General features: G+C 37.8%; 1 protein-coding gene across 1 annotated transcript in view; it reads left to right on the top strand.

Moving 5' to 3' along the window:
• The window catches only part of LGR5 (leucine rich repeat containing G protein-coupled receptor 5), an 85,686-nt gene that overhangs the window by 37,091 nt on the left and 26,541 nt on the right, over positions 1-22,054 (top strand). Inside the window, exons 3-4 of the mRNA XM_052668997.1 lie at positions 10,712-10,783; positions 12,410-12,481. Coding sequence (XP_052524957.1) covers positions 10,712-10,783; positions 12,410-12,481 — 144 coding nt within the window. The remainder of the gene's footprint in view (positions 1-10,711; positions 10,784-12,409; positions 12,482-22,054) is intronic.

Here is a 22,054-nt window from a genome sequence, read left to right as displayed (position 1 = left end):
TGCTGGTACAGGCACTTTGTGGCCAGCTCTGAAAAATGGTTCTACACTTTTTACTGTTGTATAAGCTAGCAGTAAACATTACAGTGCTGCAGATATAGTCCAAAACATCTCTTAATTTACTTGAACACACTTTGGACAGAATGCTGAAAGTCTTTCCCAAAGATGAATCAGCGTAGTCTTAGAAACCTCCAAAGAAAGAAAAGTAAAAATACCTACAACAGATGTGCACAGCGAAAGTAAAACTAGGTGTTATCTAGTGTCTCAAACTGTCTACACACATCCTTCTAATGTCAGCTAAACAGCAGTTTTATGTGTTTTGCACAGCAGGTTTTACAGCTGCTGTTCCTGATGGAAATCAGCTTGTGCTATCTCCATCAGCGAGCATTTCAAGGACTTTCCCTGTTAAATGACTTCCCATCCCATGTGTAATTCCAGTGCTGTGCCGGCTGACACATGACCTGGATATCCAGTCTCTTCACATGAATTGTGAAGCCAGTGTCTTCACTTCATACGTGCACACATGCAGAGGCAATCTGTTTGGGATATGCCCTGTGCTCAGTACACAGTGTTTATCAGTGGCACATGGCTGTGACACATCATAAATCCCATCACTGTGGGACAGACTTTGCTGATAACTCAGAGCTGTGGCTCCATGGCTTTGCAGGGAGGCACGGAAGTCCTGACACAGTCATTGACTGTGCAACAGTAAAAACAGTGAGAAGATATTGATCAAGTTAATCAATTGGAAGCAATTGTAATCATTTTCACCCCTAGCTTTCACACAGTTGCTTTGATTTACTAGAAAAAAACATCAGATCCAAATGCAGAAGATTTCTAATGTACAAGATGACAGCCCTGGTGGATCTGAAGCTGTCACTGCCTTTGTCTCTGTCCCTTTGATGCCACCAAGCTAAAGGACAACAAAGAACTTCCCTGTGTGGCTGGGTCATCTTGGCACCCTCCAGACTGCCCCTCTTGCTCTGTTATCAATGATAACAAAATGAGGAACAAAAAGAAGAGAAACTATATGGCAAATGCCTTACTAAATTAGAGCAGCTTGCATTGCTTGTAGAATGGATTGTGCTGACAGACAGTTATTCTTGAAATCTTAACACAAATTTCAGGGAGCAGCCTTGACACTGCTGTGCATCTGTGGTGTGAAGGGGCAGTAGGGAAGAAGGTGAGGGGATCAAGATAAAGAGAAATGAAAATAGGGAGACTTGTGCAAGTAAGAACAATGAAGGTTCTATGCTGATATCCAAGAAACTATCAGTGTATCAGTGATGCTGCATTGCTCTTACTGAACGCCAGATAAAGAGAATTTTCAGCTTGTAACTTGCACGTACTGCTTGGAACCTGTAATTTATTACCAGCAGTATTCAGTAGGAACTGGTTTATGCTATCAAATAGTCACAGGAAGAGCTTTTCGTGTTTTGCGATCAATACAGATAGTAAAATTATACTTAATTAACTTAGATGAAGCTATACTTTATTAAATGTGTTATATTTCTACAGATCCTGAGGCAGGGTTTTAATTTAAGTCTTACACATTCTGCATGTACTGCAGTAGCAAGTATGCAGAAATTACTTTTTGTCAGTGGAAGTTCAGCCTGTTTGTTCGCCGCTTCATTTCAGTGCAGTGCACAGTTCCGATACGCACTTTCATTTTTCACTTGCTTTAGGACTATAGGCACTGAATTCAGCCCGCATTATATTTACGTCCCTTTAAGCACAGTTCTTAAGTTTGGGTTTGTTTGTTTATTTGTTTGTTTGAATTTCCAAACAGGAGTAAGTAATTTATCCTCTAGTTCTTTAGCATTGCTTCATTGTACTTCTCGGAGAAAAGCTGTGGCATCAACATTTGGAGCTGCACAATTTGTGTCCTTTGCCAATGGCACAGGAAGGACAAAACAGTGAGGACAATTTGTTATTGATTGTTTGATTGTGGTGCTTCATTTCACAGTACGTATCAACCAATTCCTGTTATCAGTGATGATAATTTATCCCAGTATCAGAAGTGTAAGCAGCGCTTTAAAGGCCAAAACTAGGAAATGTAATGTATATAACTTACCATTTGTTGTTTCATCTTGCTGCAACACTGAAACACAGAGGAAGGAAATTTAACAAATTTAAGATTAGTCTGAGACCCGTGATTTGGTGACAGGATTCTTCAAACGTGGAAGTGGAATTCTTTCTCTTACTGCAAGTAACTTTGGAATCTGATCCTGTAAATCGACATAGGATTTCCTGGTTAATATTGGCATGCAGCCTAGGAGTTCACTGTGCTGTAAGTCAGAGGGCAGGTACTTGTCCATGTGGTAAAAGGACACCACTGGATCCCTCTAGTAGGGCACTGGCCTCTGCCATACTGAGAGCAAGGCAGCTTGTTCGCAGCACTGGCCATGGGCAGCTGCATGAATGGAGCAGTTAGTTGTCCTTAGAAAACGTAGAGTCACAGTACTGAATTGTGCAAGGTGCAGATAGAATCCTCCCCTTTTATAAGTGGAAAGAGAAATAGTAAATTTTAGACCACATCCTTAACTGACAACAATCTAAGATCTCTTTTATGGAAGCCAGCTCAAGATCAAATACACACTGATTTCATTCCAACTGCTTGAGGTCAGTTGGAGTTATTCCAGTTTACACCCTCTGAGAATTTGGCACACACATTTTAAAAGGCAATTAGGCCCTGAAGCAGGAGCAGACTGTGTTATATTTGAATTTCCAAGTAGCAATAAATGTAATATACAGCACAGTTATGATTTGCACACTCCCCTCCTGCTTTCTTAAGGAGAGTATCTTTATATTTTCTTCTTTGATCTCTCTGATCATCACATTTTTTTAATATATCATTTGACCTACTTTTTATATTACTGTGATTACAGTTTTAATTAACATGACAGATTGAAATATAAAAAGATAATTAAAATACACAATAACATTTAAATTCTTAGTCTAACAAAGTAGTTCCACAAAAACATTTTGAAAAATATATGCTGATATCATCCATTAATTAATTAATAATTAACACAGTAATTACCCACCAATGAATTCATAAATTTCTGTAGCATTGACCCAAGAATAATCATTAAAAAATATCAACCTCACATCTCAAATTTTAATTGACTCTGCGTAAGTTCTTGATTAATATCCATATTGTCAGAACTAGTTTTATCTAATAAGCAAAAACAATCAAGCAATTGTTTTATCTACGTATAGGTGCGTATATAAACCGAGGAAAGCTCTTATCATAGAAATACATATTGACTGTACATTTATGTAAACTAAAGGTGTATACACTGAATGTGTTTTGTACATGTCTGTCTTTGGTCAGTTTGACAGGAAACAAAATTGAAGCAAGCAAATTAAGGTGAGCAATTCTTCCTTGAACAGGAGCTATATTTTTTAAATTCAGAGCAAGCTTTTTTAGAAAAAAAATATGGAAATATATATTTATATACACACATAATATATCTTCTACATTGTTTCTCCAAAAAATACTCCTAGAAGTGAATTGCTGTCAGATGTGATACTGAGACATGATGCAGTTATGAATCCAATTTCTGCTTATGTCAGCGCAACCTTTTTCACAGACATCACTTATCCTTATCAATGACTGAGAAAAATTATTTTTCAGGCAATTAGGGGAGAGGAGGATCAGGTTTTTAGAAAGAAATTTTAAATTACAAAAGCAAATTTATCTGTATATATCTGTAGGTATAAAAGAGACAGACCACAATTTCATAAATGTTAATGTGATGTGGCATCAAATTTGGCAAGATGGGTACCATGGAGCAGCAGAACTGGCCCAACTGTGGGGATTTTTCACCCTCTCAGGTTTTCTACACTTCTAATTTTTATTTGCAAAAATAAAGATTTCTGTCACTGGTTTCTAGGTTTGTCTGTATAATTCATTTTCAATTTTCTGTCTGGGGATTTTGTTAACTACAGAATGTAATGTAGCAAATAAGGAAATTAAACCTGTTTTCAAGGAAAACAGGCAAGCATAAAATTCATTGAGTTGTAGCATTATTGATGGTGAACTACCCATCTTTAAATGTACATTTATATATATGTATATGTAGATACGACCAAATTCATATTGGCATTCTCTAAGTATAATAACGCAGTCCTTGTTCTCATTTCTCAAATACAATCAGCAAAATAATGATCAGAAGTAAAATGCTGAGTCAAAGGAAGATAAATGCACGATGGCAGGAAATTATTCCTGTAGATATACCTCAATATATTTTCATAGTTGACAGATAATTTTGAGTTGCACTCAGATATTGAATATTGCAATACATGTAAGCAAATAGCTTGTGGAATGATTAAATACAATGCAACACAAGTGATTAGGGAGTTTTTAATATCTGTGATATACAACTCAGTCTGTACAAAAGGACATACATTCTCCTTTAATATACTGTTCAACATGTCCTTTATATATTGTCCAATATATTTACCATAAGTTTGAGTGTTCTACGTAACAGTGCTTATTCAGTGTAAGAATTAGATCTCTGATTTCTTAATAGAAGAGCTTTACTCTTGTACTGCTTATTCCTGCTATATGTTGAGCCATACCAAGATCCATAACAACATTTACTCTTCTGCATTTCTGCACCTTGCAAGACTCGAACAGTAATTTGTTCAGGAAAAATCTGTCATGTTAATCCTCTTAGAATACAGCATGAGTGTTAATTAATATAAATCTATGCTGTTTCCCAATGAGACTACTATCTTCCCTTCATCTCTTTCCTACAGTTTTGATAGTACGAGATTTTGAAATGCACTTTACAGGTGCTTGTTCAGCATTTGTTGAACTAGATCTTACCTTGGACAAAGACAAAAAGCAGCCCTTGCCCCTGTTTTACTGTCACTACTTGCTGCAGACTGTGAGAAGTAGCTTGGTTAGGTTTGCAACAATTTCTAATGGCTACTGAAAAGATGCTTTCTTTATTAAGTGCCACAGTTCAATTATTACAGAGATTTTTTGGTGTTTCGAATTCACCTCCCTTTCCAGTAGGTAATGAGGAGAGGCTTGGTGCCAGGCAAGGTATCTTTCAATGCTGAAAACATACAAGCACAAAGCAATTTTGAGACAGTGAAAAAAAATCTTGTTCTAGAAATGTAATGGAAATACTTAACTGTGTTCAGTCACAACATCATACTTATCTGCTTCTTTCTGAGGAATGAATCTGTTCTTTTTAGACATGAGCAACAGTAGAAGGAAAACAAAAATTTTCTGATCTTTTTTAGAACTTTCTATGGATGTTTTATCAGTTGTGCTGTCTTAGGATTGTTCTCCTTAGTTGGGGATGACCATTTCTCAGAACTGTGTCACTGCAAGAGATGTCAGAATATACAAAAGAGATACACAGATGAACAAAACTCACAGGAGACACCATATATGCCTTTTCTTAGATCTGAGCAAGGCCAGGAACCTGACCTGAAGCACTGTAGCAATTCCAACATCAAGTAGAGTTTGCCAGCTGGGCTGAACTGTGTTGAAACATACTTCATAAATTGCTGCCATTTGAAAAGATAGAAGCAGTGTGCTCTTCTGTCAGCTCATTTATTTTGCATCTTTTAGAAAGAGATATGCAGTAGTATAGAAATTCAGCCTTTGCCACTGCCAAAAGTAGCCCAGTATCTTGTCTTCAAGAGTCTCAGATAGAGGCACCAAGGGAAGAATACAGTGACACATCCCCATACGTTTTCCAGCTGCCATTAATTTCTGTCTTAATTAGTAAAAGAAATGAAACAGCGTAAGTTAAATCCAGTTATAAAATAGTATAGCTGTTTTAGGTACATGCCATCCAAAATCAGCAATACTGACTTTTTTAATTATCTTTTCGTTAGAGATATGATAACTTTGAGCCTGAATTAGTTTAATGTGATATTTCTAAAATAATAACTCTCAGAAATGCTGGAAAAGAATTTACTTTTAAAAACTGAAATTTAGAGTTCTTCTAATAGTAGAAGCCATTTGGTTATGTGTTACAAAAAAGCTAGTTTATTCCTCCTCTCAGAAATCATTAACTAAATGCTAAACTGCAGAAACAGATAGGATGTCCATCCTCATCTATTCAGGGAAAGCGATATTTACCTATCCAGACTGAAATCACTACCCAGAGTCCATCCAAAGTTCAGTAAAAGTACTGGGCAGCTTCCCTGAAATAGCTTAGGGTAATGGAAAACAAAATCCCTGATATGGAGATGAGTAAACCCTGACAGATGCTTGATAGATACCTGTAGAATCAACAAGGGGATTTGTTTTCCCCTATGCCAAGACTGAGAATAGAAACACAGCAATAGCAAGAAAAAAATCCAGAAGGAAGGCATTAAAATGGTTGGGAACAAATAAGCCAAATTTAATGAGCTTTGCAGTATGTCTTAAATAACTGGTGTGCTAACTTCCATCCAAGAATATTGAAAGAATTAAACAATGAGCCCAATGAATCATTACTGCTGATTTTTTCCAAATCCCACAATGCTGGGGAATTCCAAAGGGCTGGGAAGATGCTGCTATTGTGCCAGTGTTCAGAAGTGGTCTTATGAGCATCCTGGGAATGGATAGGTGGTTTGCCTGACTTGGATCCAATGGAAAATCATGAAAAGGATTGTCATGAGAAAGAATTTACTTTGGTAACTGGAGGTCAGACATCATCATTATATAGAAAATGAATGTTGCCAGAAGTCTACCTTTTTTGATGTTGTCAGTTTGCTTGGTAAGAGAGCCGCACAGACGTACATCTATTTTGGCATATGGGATACATTTAATTTAGTCCTCCGCTGAAATGTGGTGGGCTATACGTGATAAACATGATCCTCTGCTACACAAGCAAAGGAGTGTCATATAAAAGGACAGTAATCACTGTCTACAAAATCAGTCAGAGTTCTTTCCAAACTGAAAAATAATCAAAGCAGTGCTAAAAGAACGACCCGGGGCTTGAAAAACTCATAAGGCACAAACACAGAAGCTCTGCTTACAAAATAGAAGATTAACATGTGATTTTCTCTATCTAAAGTGGACTTCTAATAAATGAGAAGACATTTAATTGACAAGATATTTTATAATTGAGAAAGTTGTGATTTAACAGGAAAAGAAACAGAATCCAAAATGAGATTTGGAATCTGAAAAAAGGAAAGAAAAAAAAAAAAAGAAAAAGGTGGGAGGAATTACATCTCACTTTAACCGTGCAGATAGCTATCATTGTATCATTCAAATAGCTCAGGAACAGCATCCTTTGCTTATAGCTGTTTGTCAATTTCAGACATTCCTCTGAATGGTGAAGCTGGGGCCATGCAGATAAGTAATGCTCTAATGGTGGTGGTTGTGGGTTGCTGGATAATTCAAATGGGCATTATAATAAAAATGGCAGCAATTTAGGATATTTTCTCTGAGAGACATTTTTGTTCACAACAACTGACAACAGAAGGAAACAGGGAAAAAAAGATACATGGAAAAGTAAATATAACTTTCTGCAGTACAGTCTCATTAAAACTGTGCTGAATGCCCATAAGCCATGTATATGAATACCTCTGTGCATAGGTATTTCTTTCTGACTATTACAGGTTCCATAAAACCATTTTAAAAATTATGACTGTCCATTTTCCAAAAAAAAAAACGGCCAAGCATTAAGGCTTACCACAGAAAGACTTCTTGTTAATCTAGAAATAGTCAGTATTACACATCGAAACAAAAAAAGCTGGTTAGTGTCCCAATTACATTACCACTGTGCTGCATTTAAAGCAGGGAGGAGCATGCTTACCGTACCAGAGTGCTTAAAGAGCTCTAATTTTCTTAGCTAACCTTTTAAATAAAGAATATTTCAGATCTAAGAAGCAGTATGAACATGTAGTGTGTCTGGTAGTTTGCTTTGCAACAGCTCTGAAATTTATTGCAACACAGCCACTCTTTAAGACAGGATGGTGCCCTGACAGTGCCAGCTTGAGACTTTAGAGATATGAGTTCAGTTATCTGTGTTTTACAGAACTCTCCATGATACTCAGTGAGACACTTTTAGTAAGTGGAAACCTAGCACAGAATGGCCAGGGTTAGAAGGGACATCAAGGATCATGAATCTCCAACCCCGCTGCCACATGCAGGGCCACCAACCTCCCCATTTAATACTAGTCCAGGCTGCACAGGGCCCCATCCAACCTTGAACACCTCCAGGGACGGGGCGTCCACAACCTCTGTGGGCAGCCTGTGCCAGCACCTCACCATTCTCTCTGTAAAGAACTTCCCCCTGACATCCAACCTAAATCTTTCCTCCCTTCCTTCCCACCTGTGCCTAGTCTTTTTTTCAGTAAAATTTTGTAGCCTCTTCTGGTTCATGTCTAAGACTAGAGTTCAGTCATATCAGTAAAATAACGGTACAAAAGACTGAGGAGGTTAAACATTTTGTAGTCTTTCCAAAACTCTATATAGTAAACTGAAGTCAGCATTAGAGAAATCTCTAACTTTTGCTGGCCTATAATCCACAAACAGCATTTGCTTTCAGAGAACCAGTGCCTACTCTAGTACATGCCTGATTTATCCAGTATATACAAGTGTGTGCCAGGTTCTGCTCACTGATCTGTCTGCTGGTGTGCAGGTGCACATACCCAGGTCTCAGATGCCTGAACCTCAGACCCCGGTGCACCTCATGTGAGCAGTGAGCTCAGTGGCTCTATCTTAGTGAGCCATGCAGAAGAGAACTTTTCTTCTCTCTGAACAAGGTCACACCAGTCAGCAATTGTGTGCACAGGGAAGATGCTTTCCCCAAATTTATAATGCATAAAAAGTCATTGGTGTTGGCATCTAGAATCATGTTTTCTTCCACTGTGACCAATATTTTTCTGTGTGGAAGAGAAGTGCAAGTGTGCCCGGGACTCTGTAATTATCTTGGGGTAAATAAGCTTCAAAGGTAGATGAAGTTTAAGAACAGTCAGTGCTGGGTCTTTTGGATTGCAGTTCCAAGCACCTGGCACTTTCTACGAAAAGGATTAGCAACTCTGGTGCCTACTTCAATGCTATAGGTTCACCTCTGGCGGCTCAAGGCATTTGATGGAATTCATCCTCTGGTCTTTCCTAAGGGGTCCAAACACCAAATCAAATGTCATTTCTGTCACCACATGAGCTGGCCTGTGCTAATTGCAATTTTGATGTACAGTATCTTAAGTGATGAGAAATGTCAAGTAATTCTACTTGGTTTCGCTTGGTATGCAAATAGGGTGATCAAATCAGATCAGCTCATAGTTGTGGGCATCCAAGAGCAGTAAGCAAGGCTCTACTGACACATAGTAACTTGACTCTCACCCCAACCAGTCAGTTTTCCAGTGCTGGAAGAGGTATCATGGCATGGCACATTCCTGTTGAACTGCAATGTCAAGAGGGTAAATGCAAGATGCTCTTCAGTTCCACTGCTGAGGAACATACCAATGGCACTTCACATCAAAAATATGAGGGCTGCTCCCAAAGGCAATGCCTCCTATTTTATTATATTGGCCCACAACATCAGAGGTGCACATTGGTGGTATGGCAGTACTGGTTGAATCTTCCCATCAATATTCCATTACATTTTGTTGCTGTGCAACAGATGGCAGCAGAGCAGCAGTCTGACACAATGGCATCTGAAGTACATATGAAGCAAAGGGGTGTCAATGAATTCCTCCATCCAAAAAGAATGGTACCCACTGACGTTCATCAGCACTTGCTAAACATTTATGGAGATGAAGCAGCTGTTGTGAGCAGAGTGAGATGGTGGGTGCTGCATTTCAGCAATGGCAACAGTGATAGTGGGGCACCTCTGCTGGTGCAAATTGTTACAAGCACAGCATGCAGGCTCTTATTCATCACTGGTAAAAATGCACAGCTAATGCTCGTAACTATGTGGAAAAATAATGTTTCGTAGCTGAGAATTTGCTCTATCAAATAGTGCCATTGTGCTCTCTGTAGTACTTTGAATGGAAATAAATAGGAAGCATTACTTTCAGTGTAACCTATGAAGATTTTCTTCCATAGGAACAAATCCTACATAATACTTTCTTCTATTTTTTAATTTCTTTTTATCAAAGTACCATACATTACAGAGATATTTGTTGTACTTTCCTCAGTCTGTAAAGTATTTTGAGGCATTCTGAGAAGGAGGGTACAACAGAATTAGGGAAAAAAACCTACAAATTATAGCAAATACACTATCATGCCACCAGCAGAGAAGTTTGGGGTATTGTTATTGTAAAATGAACTTTATTCTTTACTATGTGGATATATTCTGATATTATGTGGAAATGAGTTAATGCAGCTGAGTTAAATGTGCACAGACATCATATATACACAGTTCCAAAAGTGTATGCCTGTAAGTCTCCTGATGCCGATTATTGTTAGTGTATCTGTATTTTAGTTATTGAGGTTGTTCTAGTGCTTAAAAAGAGAACTACAAAGAATTAATTGTCCATTTTAAGACATAATCTTGATTTATAATGAACTTGCATTTTGTCTCTGCAGTCCAGCTGTCAGTAAATCAACTATAGAGTTGATTTAGCTCCTCTTGATATTTTGCTTTTAAAAGTATATTAATGACAAAACAAGGCTCTTTTACTACTACCTCTGGCATCAGTCTTTCAAACATAGCTGTGTTACACTTTTTAGCAACCAAATTAATTCCACATGAAGGGAAAAAGTATTCACTCCTTTTTTCTTTCCCTTTTTCAAACTTTGCAGACGTCTTGCAGGAAATGGCTTGACATACATTCCTAAGGGAGCATTTGCTGGCCTTTTCAGTCTTAAAGTGCTGTAAGTAAACTGTGTGTTGTTTGATATATTTCTGATTTCCTAAATGCTCCAGGGAACTAATTAACCAGTGAAGTTTTGATCAAGTAAATTACATATTTTGATCAGCTCATTTTGAACAATTCAGTTGAAGTGAGATACATATGAACATCATTAAATCTTTGTTTTTTCATATAGAAAATATCCTAAACACAAAGATTGGAAAGCATTAATCGCATTCTAAAAACAACTTGCTCATCAAGTAGATGTCTCTGTACAATATCAAAGGTAAAAATTGGTTCAGTTCATAGTTTCTTTAGTTGTCTCAAAAGTTCTGTGTTCAGGCCTAAAAAATTTGGACTTTTCATGATCACACAGAAGTCGGGGTATATTGCCTTTTCCTTTTCTTGAGAGATGGGAGAGAAATCATTATTGTAGAACATGCCACAATTTGCAGTCTACTTCTTATTTTGTATCTTGTTCTTTGTAATCTAATTAAGATAAGTTATTAAGAACATGACTAAAATGAAGTAATGAGACGACATATACAGTTACTAAAACTATTAGCAGCCCAAAAGTCACTGTCTATCTGTAAAAGGGGATCTTTTCCTTCAGTTCACAGGAATTCTTTTATGTGCAAGAACGCCAATCTCTTAGGCAGTGTCAAGCTAAGCCAGATGCTACTATAAAAGCATACTGAGCTTTAGTGCAAAGATATTAGGTGGGAAAGAAGTACAAAGAGTTACCCATTACATCTACTCTTAAGTTGGGCAGCTGTAGCTCTTGTTGGCCCAAAGAGCTTCAGGCCTGCCAAAAAGTACTTCATTTACAATGTCCCACTGAGTATACCTCATTTTGAAGACATGTACTATTCCAGTGTTACCCACATAGAATCCTTTTATAAATGGAGAAGTTGGTCTAAACAAGGATGTTAGGCAGTTTGAATGAAAATGTATTCTAAGGTAAGAAAAGTTTCTCCTGGAATTTAAAAGATTTTTCTGTCTTTGCAAGCTAAATCATGCACCAGCCTCAGAAAATAAATTTATCAGGTCATTGCTAACAAACTTCCTTCTGAGAAAACTGATTTAATTGGGAAATTTTTAGCAGTTGTTACTGAGACAAATTTCTACAAACTAAATCATAAACTGCTCGTGCAGTTAAAAATGGTGCTGGCCATAGTAGCTTTTTCTTAAATGAGAATTTCAAGAGTCAGTCTGTCAGAACTTTATCAGAATAAGAAACAGAAGTACTGAAGAAGGAAAAAGAAATCATACATACGGATGACAATTTCATAATCACTCGAGGCAATTCGGAGCTCAAGCTCTATCAACAGCAAGTAAGGTTTCATCTGTTAGCTTCCTCACCTACTTTGAAAGTCCTACTAAAGCTGGTGTGTTGACAGAGTTAATGTACTGCACGTAATCGTTTGCTCTGAAGAGAGAGAATGAGCATTTTGAAAGGAGTGAGGGGAACACCACTCCTGAGCAATTGTGTAGATTGTTTCTGTGCTTGTATTTTTGAAGTAAAACCAGTAGAAAGGAGGTAAGCTTAGAAGAAAATTTGCAGTAGAAAAAAAATACCTTTACCGTGTTGATTCTGTTGTTTTTTTGTTTTGTTTTGGTTTGGTTTTTTGTGCTACTCAAAATGTAGAATGCTGCAGAATAACCAACTACGCCAGGTTCCTACTGAAGCACTCCAGAACTTGCGCAGCCTGCAGTCTCTGTAAGTATATTTGGTAAATCAACATGTGAGCTTGTATTAACAATAACATAGAGGATTACCTATTAATTACAACATATAGGATTACCTATTAATTACCTGTCATATATCGCTCAGTAATGTCTTGAACCTATTTCTTCTTTTAAATCTCTTTGAAATGCTTTTCAAAAGAATTGTAATCTAAGTTAAAAATCAAAAGTGACTGATTTCATTCCAGTAATTTAGTGACATTGGCAGTTTCCTTGCAGTGTTATAAACTGGTTCACCACCTGAGAAGACTTGCTCTGCAATACATTCTGTCTGTCAAGAAGAATATGGTCCCTGGAGCATCAGTCTTTCCCATGATTTCTTGTTAAGGCTCTTTACAAGGGAAAAGAAAGAATCCCAAATAACACCCTTGATTTTTTTATCATTTAATTTTTTCTTTTTAAGCAATATGGAAAATACTATTAGCTCATGAAACAAAGTGTACTGGAGGACCCTTAATTATACTCTATGCTACAGGCAGGTGTCCATATTTATAGTTCTTGACTGGGTCATGCTGACTCAGTCCACAAGCTCCAGTTTTAACAGAACTCCTGCCAGATTTCCTAGACTAGGAGTGAGGATTGGCTGTTCCATGGTATGAATGAAATTATTTTGATGTGCTTCTGCCTCATGATTTAACAGTGGTTGTACCACATCGTGCTAAAAGCTGATCTAGCCCTATTAGACCTTCAGTAGCAGATACTGAAGGAAAACTAAAAGGTCAGGCAAAAAATAAAATAATACTCCCTTGGTAAACTGTCCCAACTGCCAAAGCTTGGTGCTCAAGGACTTGCTGAGCGGCTTCTTTGAACTTGATAGCTCTTAGAGGATTTTCTTCTGTGAGCTTGTACAATTGCTGTTTGAGCTAATGTAACACCCATTATTTTCCATAGCAGCATATCTCCTGATCAGCTAACTCTGTGATGAGGTACCTTTTTTTATTTGCTTGGAATTTACTATCACATTTATGGTATAGATGCTAATAGGTGCAGACGCTAGAAGTTATAAACAGCTGTTCCTTGTTGAGGTATCCTAGATTTTATGTACCTCTGTCCCATCTCCAATGGTTACAACTGTTGAATTCTTTCTCACGTGGAAACTATTCCCTTCATCTGGTCATCCTTGTTATTCTTTACTGAACTTTTTTCCAGCTCTTCTATATTTTGTTTGAGACGAGTCAAGGAGGAATCAGACCTGCATAGAATACAGCCTGGATTTGCAGAGGGAAATTATGGAGGTTTTTTTGTTACGTGTTTTCCTGCTAACCCCCAAACTTCACTTTGTTTAATTGTTTTAACTGTTACTGAACACTGAGCATTACTTTTTACACTTAGTGCAACTTCAAGACATGATTTTCTTAGCATGTTAAGAGTTATTCAGGATTTTGTCTTGACAGGTGGGAATTTCCTTTACCTCATAGGCCTAACTTTACATCTTCCTGTACTGAAATCCATCTGCCATGTTGTTATTCAGTGAATTAATTATCATTAGTTCCTTCTGCTGCACCTGGAGTTCACATTTTGCAATTACAAGGCCACTGTTGCTGTCTCCACATAGGATGCAGAATAAATTCTGTTTCTGAATTATCCAAAGAATGTCATTGTCACTTGATACAAGAAAAAAAGATGGCTAGATTTTCTAATTTAAATTAATTTAAATTCTAATTTAAATTCTAAATTTAAAGTATGCGCTAACTTTGAATGAGCAGCATGAAATCTCTAGATGATTGAAAATAGGCATGTTCTTTGGGCATAAACAAACATTAGCTGAGATCTACTGATTGGGAAGCATACTGTGGTAAACATGTTCTCCTATTTTTTTTGTGTGTAAAGAAGTTCTACCAGAAAGTTCACATCTTTTGCACACATTCAGTTCAGATGAATTCCAAATAATGAATCAATTTCTAGCAAACTTTCGTCGTCGATGTATAACTTACCCATACACAGGCACACATTATACTACTTTAGCTCCCAAGTTCTTATGTCTGTCTCAAACAATACTTACCTCCTTAATATACAAAGCATTCGTTAAGGTTTGTAAAGGTGAAAGAGCCTTAAGAATTAATTATCTTATAAATTGTTATTTGGTCTGTACCTTTTTTTCTTTATTGACCAGACAGACTGAAATATCTTAGCCATATACTTTTGAGGTTGCAGTTCTTTCCTTTGATCTTTTTAAAAAGTCATGAGAAAATGCTGGTCTGCTGACTATATTAGATTTCTTTCTGCTAAACAAACAAAAAAAAAATCTTGCTGAGATCACATCATTCTATACACATTCTGGACCAAAACACGATAAGCCAAGCAAACAAGGGTTCCTTTGTTGCTCTGAAAGAGGCTGTTGAATTTCCAGTACAGTTTCCAAACAAAATGACAGTCTTGCTCATTCTTTTCTGCAGATATTCTTTTCCTTAGGTGAAGAAGCTGAAGAAATGAACCAAACATAGTTGCAGTGTGTAGTCTGCATTAAGAGCTGATATTTCGTGACAAAATTGAGACAGACTAAGAATAGGGGTGATCAGCAGAAACTTTTAGTCAGCTGCGTAGCAGTCCTAAGATGGAATGATACAGGTTTGTTCAGAAAAGCTACTATCAGCTGAAAGACGATCACTGGCAAAAGAGACCTCTTTGAGGGAAAGAAAACTATTATTCTTTTGTTTGCTTTAACTGGGTTGTGCTTGTCAGATAAAGGTGTGCATAGATTCAATTTCTTGTTTCTTACAGTCTAGGGATTTTCTGCTCACAAGGTGGTTCTTGCATTGGTTTCTGATTTACAATAGGAAGTATTTCTTGAAACCTTTGAAATAGCAGCAGTCTTTTCAGGGGTGTAATTAAGAGGTTAAAAGCCTGCACAAAGGCAAGTTCTATAAGATAACAACTTCTTGTGTTTATTATGTTTAACGAAACAGGTGGCATGGTTTTCGAAAGCCTCATTAACTCTTCTCTTTAGGTTAGCAAAGCTGCAAAAACCTGAAAACTGATGACAGGGCTTAGAACTGCCTTTTGTATTTTCACCCAAGAAGGGCAGTCACGTAGAGAGGCAATCCATACTAACCACCTTGATATCTTAATGATTGTGAAGAGGATTACGTTAAAATCATTTTTATATAAAAATGTATGTGATTTTGTGTGTACGCACATGAGATGTATACAAGGGCTGTTCTGAAAGTAATGCCTCACGTTTTATTTTGCTGGCCCACAGCTGTGTTTATCTCCATGTTCAGCATTTTATGTGGGCTATAATTTCCTTTTGAAATTTGTCATGAATGCGGATTATCTGGTTTACTAACCCTAACAATTCAAATGATGTTTGCTTCTGTTAAGCCAAGAAGAGGAAAGTAAGTTCTCAAATTCCATGACTGAAAACAGCCAACACACAATGAGTAGTGTCACAACTTAGATCTTGGCAGCGGGGTTTGAAGTGTCACTTGAATGCTGTCTCCCTTATTATTCACTTTTCTGTAGAACTGACTGTAAGCAGATGGTCTCTGGATTTTATGTTTCCCAAAGCTCCAATATCTCCACTCTGCTTTTAAATCAAGAAGGCTTTTAATGATCTTGAATATATCTGTTTGATCCAAAAGCCTTTTATGTAGATTTACTGGTTTATTTTTGAAATATACCTATTAATCATCAGCTTGCTTTCTGACCAACTGTTTTCACTGAATTTAAGTACTTGTTTAAATAGATGTTTTTATTTCTAGTGAGATCACTTATGTACCAGAATTGTCATTTCAGTATTTTTTGAACAAGAAGGATTGATAAAGCAGGCAGTGATGCACAAATTATTTTTTAAGATCTCTTCCTCGAGAATGTTAAAACAAATTTTATGCTATTAGCAACTGATAAGTTGGAGATCTTCCTTTGTACATTTTAGTAAATAAAGGAGGGAAGTCTAATTGGAACTGCTGATGGAGAAGTGAAGCTTCTGCTGCTCTTTTACTGGGACTATTGTAATGCAGCACCTTGCAGTGAATGCCACAGATTCAGATTAGCTCCATTTATTTTCTTGTTTAGAAATCGTTGTTTGTTAGTAAGAAGCTTTTCCCATTTCATTTTCAGAGAGAAATGATAATCAAGAATAAATTATGTCACTATCCATGCTAAAACAGTCAGCAAGGATATTTAAAAACAAGCATTATTTACAGTAAGACATGCCACTTGCTTTAATTCCTGTAAAGTTTAGAAGTTTTAGTAGTAGAAAACTTTAGTTAGTTTAGTTTTCTACTTTAATAGTAGAAAACTGAGCAGAATACAAGACAGTACCTCTTCCAAAGCGCTGGAAGCAATTGTAGAGGAAAAAATAAACCATTTGTTCTCCACTGAAAACCTGAAAAGTTGGAATTTAGTGTAGCACATGGATTTATCTTCACAAATACAGGATAAAAAAAAAAATAGTACAAGTAAGTTTAACTTTCGGACAGAATTTATATATCACTTCAGTTTTATTTTTAAAATATGTTGCTATGTGCAGAGCACTTTATGATGATGCATTTTTACATGAAAGTTGAGCTAGAAATAATCTTGGCTGTTCTTAATAGTTTGCTTGGCTGGACCAGGTCAGAAAATGGATTTTTCATCTCCTTCTCCCTGCTTCTCTAAGCATTTGACTTTTTAAAAGAAATTCTTATTCTGAAAAAGGAGTTGAAGATTTTGATAATACAGAGTTCTGAGATGCCTCCAGTTCAGTCTTAAAACTAAAAAGCCTTTTTTCAAAAGTGTTAACATTATAAACAGGGTTTTTTTTGTGTGTTAATAATCCTGATTATTAGTTAAAAGACCAAGCAACTTCGATGAAATCACGTTCTCCCAGGAGAACTGTTTTCATGAAAAGACAGGAGCTTCAGTTGTGGTTTTTCATGTCACACCCCATGATAATGAAGCCCACAGAAGGCTTTATCCTTCTTAGGAAACCCAGTACCTCGACAGTTACCCTCAAGCTCCCTATGGAGGAATTTCCCACCGTTTGGATCAAGGTTGTGCGTACTCATGCATACAACTGTACACATACACAAAAATGTCTCAAAACTCATGGCTACAGTCTCCTCTTACTTCCTGCTTTATCTACGTGAGCTTCTAGAACCCTAGGGCACACTAGATAACGAAAGAGGGACTAAATCACAGAGTGCCAGGGCAGTATCAGAGCGCCGTTCTCAGTCACACATTTTTCCAGCCTTATAAACAGCTAGGAGGAGGGCAGACATGCAAGAATCCCCAGTCTGTTTGTGCTACCACTAAATATTTGAGTCCAGTCCCCACAAAACCAGCTGTAGGGTCAGACTGCTTTCAAAGTGGGGTACAATTATCTAAACTGGGTCAGCAGTTCCAGGCTGCTGAGTGATGTTTTCTTGCATCCAGCAGAAGCTACTCAGTGTCTGACTCCTTTCTGTCTGCTGAGCAATCTCGTAAAGCGTTGCTTTTTTGTGTGTTTTTTTTTTTTTTTTAAATCATACCTGTAAAGAGATACATTTCTCAACCTCAGAACTGCTAATGAATATCTTTCTGTATGGCTGAATCCCACCAGGACATGCACTGCCTGTGGGAGGAGGACGAGAGGGCCAAGTGCTAAAGTGATCAGCCATGTCAGGTTCAAATCAGATACACAAGAATGTCCACGTGAGCATCATGTGATGACACGGTATTACCACAGTCAGCCTAGCAGGGCAAACAGGGCATAGGAGTGCTCCAAAGCACTGGTCATGACCACCTGCCCTGCTGCCTTGTGAGAAGGGTCCTTGGCTTCTGACTGCTGCCAGATGGGGTTTGTCTGAGTGGTTACCTGGGGCCACTTGGCAGCTCGTACAGACCTGGGCCATCCTGTCAGCATCCTGCATGCAGCCACCTGCTTTGGGAGGCCAGTGGAGGTTACTGGCAGCATTCCCAGACACACAAGATGCCTGGTCTTGGACCTCTGTTCTGCAGCCAGGTTCCTAGCATGACCCAACAATTCCTGCTGGCCCCACTTTTTCCCAGTTTTGGGGCTTTGAGGCTAGTTTAAGTTTGAAAAAAAAAAAAAGAAAAAAGCTTTGGAACTGGATATTTGTTATGTGTTATGTGTGATATGTGTTATACAACATGCTAGTGTCCTGGCACACCATCCAGGATACACCTGAACAACGTATTTGGATATAAAGAGAAATGCTAAGGATCAAAACTCTCAGAGGTGTTGAGACCTTCTCATGTTTTATGTGCAGATGGTGTTTGATTAAGTAGCAGGGCAGAAACAAATGTTCCTGAACTATGACTTGTGATTTTTTTTGTCCTCTTTCGATCTTGCTGTTGCTGCATAGGGTTTCTTGTATCAGTATTGTACAAGCTCATACAAGGGCTGAAATCTGTGAGAACTGCTGTGCTGGCATATTGTAATTAAGCTTTCACAATAATAGCATTTTCCCCTGAGGATTGAAAGGGGTATCCTGCTTAAAGGGACATGTTGGGGAAACCACGCTTACAGTAGCCAACTTTATTTTCATTACATTCACTTTTGAAAGCCAGTATTGATGTCACTCTTGCCATTCCTTACATGTGGCTTTAACCCAACTCCTATGAGCAAACCCTTGAGAGGGTCCATGTCACCACAATCTGACACTCTCCTTCCTGTGATACCCACCCCAGATGTGCCCTCTCCCCAGTCCTTGTTCATAATTGCTCCATGCTTTCAGCAATGCCTGTGTGCTATAGAACCTGGGGAGGAAGAAAGTGGTAGGAGAGGGAGGAGCATGCCCTTCTGCTATATGTGTGCCTGTCATCAGTCCTCATATGCTCTCAGTTCCTTGCCTATCCTGCCTACTGCGTGAAGGACCTTCACATTTGGTTTTGTCGGCATTGTATTCTTGACTTCTTTATCTGTAGTTGTAACTTTCCTCTTGTCCAGTCCCTTCATTATGTTCAGTCCCTTATCCCTTGCAAAAAGAGGCAATCCATCTGATAGATGTTTATCTCAGAGGGAAAAATGACCTGGGAGAAGTTTCTTCCTGTTCCTATACCTAGCATTTGACTTAACCTTGAATGAAGAAGGAAGATTCACCAACAAGACTTGAAGGATCTTCCTGAGCACTAGGTATTTCACTAGGCTGTACCTGCGCTTACTCTTGGGATAAGACTCAGAGAAAGGAAAAATATGTGTATTCATGTGGAGACGTACCAGTGGCATAAAGCTAGGTGTCCATATTGAATTGATCCAAAAATATGAATCAAAACTTTTTTAAAAAAACTACCTTTCACCCTTTTCAGGGTAACAGTGAATTAGTCATGCTTTCAGTCCTATATGAATAATATCTTTTCATCATACATAACGCATATGGTCCTAGCATTCACAGCATGCCACAGGAAACACCAGTGGGATACAGTCCACATAGCTCAAGCATTTTCTTTGAAAGGTTTGGACATTTTAAGTGAGCTCATGGTGAATTTCATACTGTCTTCTTTATTTACATGTCGCCTATCAGAAAAGATCAAGCTTTTCTGTTTTCCTAAATTGGCTCTCTCTGGAATATAATGGCAGCTTTCAAACTCACCATGTTATCTATATATTTTCAATTATAAACAGGGTCATGTTTGTGAGTTAATGGGTTTAGTTTTGAAAGTGCCAAAACTTTGATCAACGTATGTAAAACAATTGTCTGAAAGCAATGATTTTGATCAATGCTTTATACATCAGTGTGCATTACCTACAGTTTGACAGGAAACGTAATCACTATTGAAATGTTTTATTATCTGCAAGAGGGAAAAATGGTACTTGGAAATTCTAAAAAGATTAGATAACAAAAGAGCACTTGAGGCAGTGCTTATGAGCACTGGTAGAGCGTATAATCCAGCAATAGGACATGCAATACAAATCATTGTAGTTTTAAATTTTCTTACAAAGTTTATTTAAGGAATAAGCTACTTAGAATCTCATTTATTTTACAGCAGTGCTATGTTGTCTATTTTGCTTACATAGTATGTTGGGTTTATACTTGGAAACTTCAGTAATATAATTGGTTCCTTGATCTGCTCCTGAATGTTGGTAAGGTAGAAACCCTGAACTCTCTGAGGACAGAAGAAGTACTGCCTCTGCAGCCACAGGATCACACAGACAGCTGACTTCTGGCTTTGCCACACGAGCAGAAGTTCTGTGAGTAACTCCTCTGGAGTCTGTCCTCCTTTTGGAGGTTGGAGCTGCACAGTCAGCCTTGGCACTGAGCAAGAAGCTGACTGTCACACAGTGACACATTTAGGCTGAATAAAGCCTCCATTCTTTAATCAGTGTAACTGTCAAACTAATGCAACTGTAAGTTCTTAGTTTACATACCAGCATCACACAGGGAAGAAATTTACATCTAACCAAACACAAAGAAACCTCCTCATTCAAATTATACCTTATTTGAAAACACAGGCATGGCACAGTTGTTGCCTCGGGAATGGGGGAGGTAAAGCATGACTGTTCCTAAACACTTCCAGCCTCACCCATTTGTTGACCGACCCTGGAATTATTTTGAAAGTTCTGTCTCTGCTGCCTGCCATGTCAGTTATTATATTGAAAATTTAATTGTACAGGGGCTTTGACACTGAACTTTATAAATTTGTTCCAACTGACCTTATCTCAGTTATTTGCCAGCCTGGCACGAAGGCTTCACATTCATTATTTGTTCTCATGCAGAAGGTAGAAGGAGCACAGGGCAGGAGATAGAATGGACCTGACGTTTTACATGACTGTGAATGAGGAAGCAGCTTTAAATAAAGAGATTATCATGCCCATCACAGAGAGTATTGCATTTCTCTCAAACAGAACAAATTTGAGTTGTACAGAATTACTTATTTGTACCTTGCTGTGTGTGTGTTTTTATTCTTGGTGTTTTTTTTTTAATAGTGTTTTCAAAACTTCTATTTAAATTTGTTTTTATTTCATCATCTCTGTACTCTTCTGAACAGACATCTTCAAGAAAAGTTTTAGAGATTCGCTTCTATGACGTAGTATTTCTAGATTAGATTTGCCTAATCTGCAAAAAGTTAAATAGATTTAATCCCTTCTTGCAGAAGTGTGAAAGCAAGATATCACCTGCAGCTTAGGGAAGGTGCAACATGTAGCTGAGCTCCCTCTGTTGGCTCTGCTGAGGCTGAAGTACATCAAGTAACTTCAAAGGGAATCAACTGCATTAGCAACACCAATCTCTGTTTAAAACTGTTTTGCTCTTCTATTAAGAAATGTTACGTTCGTTGCTCATTAGAATAATTGAACTGCTCAGCTTTTAAGAAGGAGTAAAACATGAGCAGAAACCCAGAAATAATGTTTATTGTTAGCTTTTAAAAGTGACGGATAGCATCTGAAAATCCAAAACAGCTTTCAGCACTACAACTCAGTGATTTATAGATTCCGAAAGCGAGTGTCATGTTGAGTTTCTTACATTTTTTTATTCCATACTTTCAAATAATTGGTAAACAACTTTGTGACTGGTCCGTAGAGAGGCTCTGTTCGAAAGTGATTAGTCTATGCTCTCAGTGAACCAATGATCCCAATGGAGAGCTGAGAGCAGTGGGCCAGCTGCTTAGGAGACTTGTGAACACCATG

This window comes from Tympanuchus pallidicinctus, unplaced genomic scaffold (genome assembly GCF_026119805.1).
Source record: "Tympanuchus pallidicinctus isolate F22 unplaced genomic scaffold, pur_lepc_1.0 scaffold8, whole genome shotgun sequence".
NCBI classification, from domain to species: Eukaryota; Metazoa; Chordata; class Aves; order Galliformes; family Phasianidae; genus Tympanuchus; species Tympanuchus pallidicinctus.
This window is presented reverse-complemented; position numbering and strand designations above follow the sequence as displayed.